Genomic DNA, 5778 nt, shown 5'->3' on the forward strand with positions numbered 1-5778 from the left:
CACACAGCCAAGGAGGTGAGAAGAGAGGAGTTACTAGCTACTCCTGAATAAAAGACAGCAGGCACATAGGTGCACCTTTTCTTTTTTTTTTTTTTGGTCTTTTTGAGATAGGGTCTCACTATGCAGTTCAGGCTAGCCTTGAGTTCACTCTGTAGCCCAGGCTGGTGTTGAATTTGCAATGATCCTCCTGCCTCAGCCTCCTGAGTGCTGGGATTACAGGCGTGCACCACCACGCCTGGCTGGGAGCGCTTTTATACAAGAACTTCATTTATATAAAATACAAAAGGGCACAATGAATCTGTGCTGTCAGAGATCAGAATCCCGGTGGGCCTGGGGCTGCAGCTCGGTGACAGAGCTCTTGCCTAGCATACATGAGTCCCTGAGTTAAAAGCCCCACCACTGCAAAAGAGTCTTTTAAATGCAGAATGCTGGTTGCTGTGACGGGAAGAGTGATGGAAGGGACCCCAAAGGGCTGAGGCACTGGTGAGGTTCAATTTCTTCCTCTGGGCACTGGAGCTGGGCATGGGGGCTCACCTAACCTAGGACATGTCACTTTTCTATGCCTGCCAATAGAGTGTTTTAGACAAAAGGCGGCAAAATAGAAGCACCACTGAGCCTTTTTTCCAGCCAAGGGAGAACAGGCTGAAAAAACTGGGGAAGATTCATCTGCCTGGGTAGTTACAAAAACATCCAATGAAGCCTTTGTCCAGTGTCGTATATGGCTACCATACCTCCAGCCCTGTCTTGGTTACTTTTCTCTTGTTGCTGAAACAAAATACCTGACATCCAAAATTAAGGAAGGAAAGGTTTAGTTAGTTCACAGTTTGTGGAAGTTTCAGTCCACACTCGGCTGGCTCCAAGGCATGGTGGCACACGGCAGAGGGCAACAGTTCATGGTGGTGTAAGATAGCAAAAGCAGCAAGAGCAAAAAGGAAGAAGCAAGAGCAAGCTTCTTTCCCTCCCTTATACTGTACACAGGCTGCCCACCCCAGGGCGGGTGTAGCACTCACACCCATGATCCCAGCATTGGACCATGAATCAATCACAAACTCTAGAAGCCCACCCCATGACTGCATGAGGCTTTGGGGGGACGTGCAGACACAAACCATAACAAGTTAAACCTAAAATAAGTTTGATCACTACTCTTTTTATTTCTCAGGCCCAAAACTAAGGTACAAAGAATTCTGTAGACTATTTCTGGAATACATGGGAAAACTATAGCTGGCCACCAATCAGTAGAATCCATAAAAGTCAAGCAGGCAAGTTACTTCCTAGTAAGACCAGCTCAGAGCTTCTCACGGCTCAAAATGAGGAGCAGAGAGGAGCAACACAGACAGCAAAGGCAAGCTGCTGGGTCCCTGCCCTCCCCTCTCCCTTCTTCTCACAGGTGGTGCCATGAGAAATGGCCAGTAGAAGTCCAGAGCAGTTTCTCATCCACTCTGCTACTACTCAAAGAAAATAACAATAACATCAAACAAAAAGCAAACCCTCGCACTTTGAACACATCCCCGTCCACCCCAAGAATAGGCCTAAAAGGAGCCCGCAGGATTTCATGCAGGGAATTTCAGGAACAGCGAAAGGAAAAGTCTGGTGGCCCATAAGGCCCTGGGAGGGGATGGGGAGGAAAGGGAAGACGCCTGGGGCTGTCGCCGAAGCAGCCAGGACTTCACACCCACCTTCCTCCCGGAAACTGTTCCTGGACAAACACAAGCAGGGCCATCCTCCACCAGTGACCGAAACCGCACGCACAACCCTTGCATGTGCACAAGGCAGATGGAGACTTAATTCTGGAACCATTCCTATCGCTTCCGGCCTTTTGGCTAAGATCAAGTGGAACCATTCCTAACTTGGATGGCAAGCTCCCTAGAGCAGGAATCTCCATGCTTTAACTCTTTTCTGAAGAAAAGGTGCAAAAAGTGATGGCCAAACCCCCCGGCTGACACTGACAGGTGACTTCTACCCTATATTTTGACCAACACTTACTCCCGGCTTCAATGAACCTGACCTTCACAGACGAGCTGGATAGGTTTCAGCTTTTTCTTTTCCCTGCCTCCTTCCTCTCTGTGTCCTCTATGTCTGCTGGCCCTCAAACAAATGGCTAAAATACGAAAAACAGTGAGACTGAAGAAAAAAACCAAAGAGGTTTGAGAAAAAGCAGCCTTCTAGATATACCCTCTTATTTTCTTTTTGAGGGCTGGGCCTTGAACCCAGGACCTATGCATGCATGCTAGGCAAGAGCTCTGTCTCAGAGCTACACCCCAGCCCTCAGACCTCTTCTGCTTTTTCTTGTGATGCTGGAACCCTAAATCCAGCAAACACACGAAGAAAGTTGCCTTACCACCAAAAGGAAGGACAGCGCCCCTGGGTTGTAAGCAAATGGTCCTGTGGACCTTTCTCCCTGTGGACCGATGCTTACGGCACAATACAGTGGAAGAAAAAGGGCTCCGAATCTAGCTCAGCAATGTGAGGAAGGTACCTGACTTCTTTGAGACTAACTTGTCACACTTCTAAAATGGAAATAATAATTTTGTTTGCCGGCTTTTGTTGTTGTTGTTTTTTGAGACAGGGTCTCGCTATGCACTTCAGGCTGGCCTTGAGCTCACTTTGTCGCCCAGGCTGGTCTCAAACTCCCACACAATCTTCCTGCCTCAGCTTCCTGAGTGTGGGGATTACAGATGTGCACCAGTGGCTTTGCTTTTGAGAGTCTTGCTCTGTAGCCCAGGCTGGCCTGGAACTCTTCACCCTCCTGTCTCAGCTTCCAGAGCACTGGGATTACAGGTGTACACCACCACACCCTGCATAAACTTATCTCCAATGATCTTTTTTTCCACTTGGCAATAACTTCTGAGGTTCATCCATGTGATTTTTTTTTTTTTTTTGGTACCAGGAATTGAATTTAGGACCTTGTGTTTGCCAGGCAGGTGTTTATGCCACTGAGCTAAATCCCCAGCCTAAGCTTATCTTTTGTAGAGTTGTTGGGGGGGGTCAGCAAAACTGTATCAAGGTGTTGCTGTATGGGACTGGGGACACACCCATGACTACCAGCTTGGAGCACTGGACCAGTAACAGCAGCACAAGACTGAGAAGGCAGCTATAACACAATGTGATGACAGCTGGGGTAGAGAAACAATCTGGGATCTGGAAATGAAGCCATTATTATTATGATTTATTTATTTATTTATTTTTGTGCTGGGAATCGAACTCAGGACCTTGTGCTTGCCAGGCAGGTGCTTATGCCACTGAGCTATACCCCCAGCCCTCATTATTATTGTTTAAAGCTTGCAGATTTGACTATAGCCAAGCAGCCCCTGAGACAGTTCATTGTTTTCATCCACTCATGTTCCATTTTTTTCTTCCTTTCTTCAGTTCTTTGTCTTTCATTACATTAGATTTTTCCATTCAAGCAAATGCCACACTGAAATGCAGTATGGAGCAGGAAAGATTAAGTTCCAGGTACCATGGAAAACGGCCTTCTTTTGCCTAACAAATAAGTAGCTGTCAATCCTTGGAGTTTTTCTACAACAATGTTCTCAGGTAGGGAAAGGCCAGACATCTGAGTTTATTTATTTGTTGATTTTGGTTTTTTTGAGACAGTCTCACTACGTAGCTCAGGCTGGCCTTGAACTTGTGGTGATCCTCCTGCTTTAGCTCCTGAGTGCTGGGATTACAGGCATATACCACCATGCCTGGCTCTGCATTTAATATTTTAAAGTCCTATTAGTGATCTTGTTTAGGTACTTCAGTTGAGAATAACATTCCATATCCAGTGGCTGCTTGTGGGGTTTCTCAGTGCCAAATTCCCTCTTCCAAGGGTCATATGTATTTATTTCCCTTTACAGTTAAAGTGAGTGAATAGTAATCTGAGCCCTCTGGGAAGCTGCAACAAGACAGCAAGTTCAAGGCCAGCTTGGACAAGTCAGAAACTTAGCAAGAACCTGTCTCAAAATACAAAATTTAAAAAAAAAGCCAGGCCTGGTAGCCCAAGCCTACAATCCCAGTACTCAGCAGGCTGAGGCAGGAGGATCACTGTGAGTTGGAAGCCAGCCTGGGCTACATAGTGAGTTTAAGACCCATCTGAACTACATAGCGAGAACCTATCTCAAAAACCAAACAAAATAAAACAGAAAACAAAAGAAAAGAAAAAAAGAAGAGAAAAGGCTGGGGATGTAGCTCAATGCGAAGGGCCTGGGTTCAATATCCAGTGCCACAAAAACAAACACACAGAGAAAAAGAATTTAGAGATAACTGAAGGAAATCTCTAAGAGACTGCTTAAGAAAACCTTAGCACTACAAATCAAGTGTTAGAAGAAAATTTGATCTTAGGATTTTTCTAACTTTTAAGGAGTTAGAAGCAACAGGGAGCACTGAAAGGGCGCTGATATTCATCTCCCCGCAGCAAGATTTTATAAAACTGTCCACCAGCTGTCCAAGGCCGATCTGGAAAGCCACCTACCTGAAGAAGCCACTTAGAAGCAACTCCACCTCCTTGTGGGTCCTCAGGTACTTTTCATTAGCAATTCGTGTCTGGATCTGCGGGGTAAGAGCAAAGGGTCACGCTCCCTCAGGGGCCCGATCCAGGTCCGACCCCAGAGGTTGAAAGGTTGGGAGAAATGACCAGCCCGCTTAACCCGGGTCTTTGCCTGGGGTGCTAAACGCTTACGCCACCCGGCTTCCTTCCACTTCTCTCCCGATGCCTCCAGCTCAAATTTAGGGGCCTTCACTGAGGTTGGATCCCCACCCGAAGTTCTTTGTACTGTATCTAACTTGATTTATCTGGCAGTAATTTCGGTCCATGTCTCCCGCTGGATTCCTGCTTTAATTCTTCCTGCACTTTTAGTAGCCCGTCGAGCTCGGCTCTGGGGCCGGGAGGCCCAAAGATCTGCCAAGAGCCCCCCTCGATCTAGGCACGGCTCCCCCGTTCCTCTCTCTCACGGCCCTTCTCGCTGTCTGCGGGTCCTGTTCTGGGGAGCAGCATTTGATGGAGGCGGGCGTAGGGAGCACCGACTCACGCACCTTGAAGTTTCGCAGCTGCTCCAGCTTCTCCGGGCTCAGCAGCCCGGGGTCCTGTCCTAGCTGCGTTTGCCGTAGCGCAGCCATCTTGCCGCGGTCGTCAAGGCGACGGGTGGTTGTTCAGCGAGGCCCCGCCCTCGGCCCCGCCCTCCGCCCCGCCCCACCAGTCCAGCCCCCGCCTTGCAAGCGGGGAATCCTAGGAAACAGTATGGACCGGGCTCTGCAGCTGGGGCGTAAACGTGGGGAGGTGGGGGTGAGGAGTCTCCGAAGGATGTAAATTTGGGAGGTTTCTCAACTTCAGTGTATAAGCAATGAGCCTTTCTTATTGGCCGTACCTAACCTCAATAATATTTTTTCTTAGCCCTAGACTAGAACAAAGCAGGAAAAAGTTTCCTTAGACAGGCTCTCCCAGCAGTTGGTTCCTTACCTGGCCAGATGCTGAATGTGGCAAGGAATCCTGCAGCTGAGGACAGCGAATCCAAGCTTTTTTTCTTCCCAACTTTGTATCGTTCCTGTGGACATTTCTCAGTGGAATCTTGGACCCAGAGTACCCTTAGCACATCTGCAGAGGAACCTTCTCAGGATGCTGGGAAAGACCTGCGGGACACCCCAGCAGAATTTCCCCCTTTTGAACTGACTTTCTTGTTTTGTTATGTTTTGGTTAGTTGGTTTTTGTTTGTTCTTTTGTTTGAAACAGGATCTTGCTATGTAATCCAGGCTGGCCTTGAATTTACTGACGTTCTTCAGCCTCCCAAGTGCTAGGATTAC

At 47.9% G+C, this 5778-nt stretch overlaps 1 protein-coding gene across 2 annotated transcripts in view; it reads right to left on the minus strand.

Moving 5' to 3' along the window:
- Window positions 1-5137, minus strand: part of Riiad1 (regulatory subunit of type II PKA R-subunit (RIIa) domain containing 1) — a 9084-nt gene extending 3947 nt beyond the window's left edge. The window contains exons 1-2 of one of the 2 annotated variants that reach the window (XM_005414557.2): window positions 5014-5137; window positions 4454-4530 (exon numbers count right to left, since the gene is read on the minus strand). In XM_005414557.2, coding sequence (XP_005414614.1) covers window positions 4454-4530; window positions 5014-5097 — 161 coding nt within the window. In that variant the 5' untranslated portion in view covers window positions 5098-5137. The remainder of the gene's footprint in view (window positions 1-4453; window positions 4531-5013) is intronic. The other variant, XM_005414556.2, reaches the window with a different exon arrangement.
- Window positions 5138-5778: the final 641 nt, after the last annotated feature.

Source organism: Chinchilla lanigera, unplaced genomic scaffold (assembly GCF_000276665.1).
Source record: "Chinchilla lanigera isolate Chin_1 unplaced genomic scaffold, ChiLan1.0 scaffold00188, whole genome shotgun sequence".
In the NCBI taxonomy this organism is placed as follows: domain Eukaryota; kingdom Metazoa; phylum Chordata; class Mammalia; order Rodentia; family Chinchillidae; genus Chinchilla; species Chinchilla lanigera.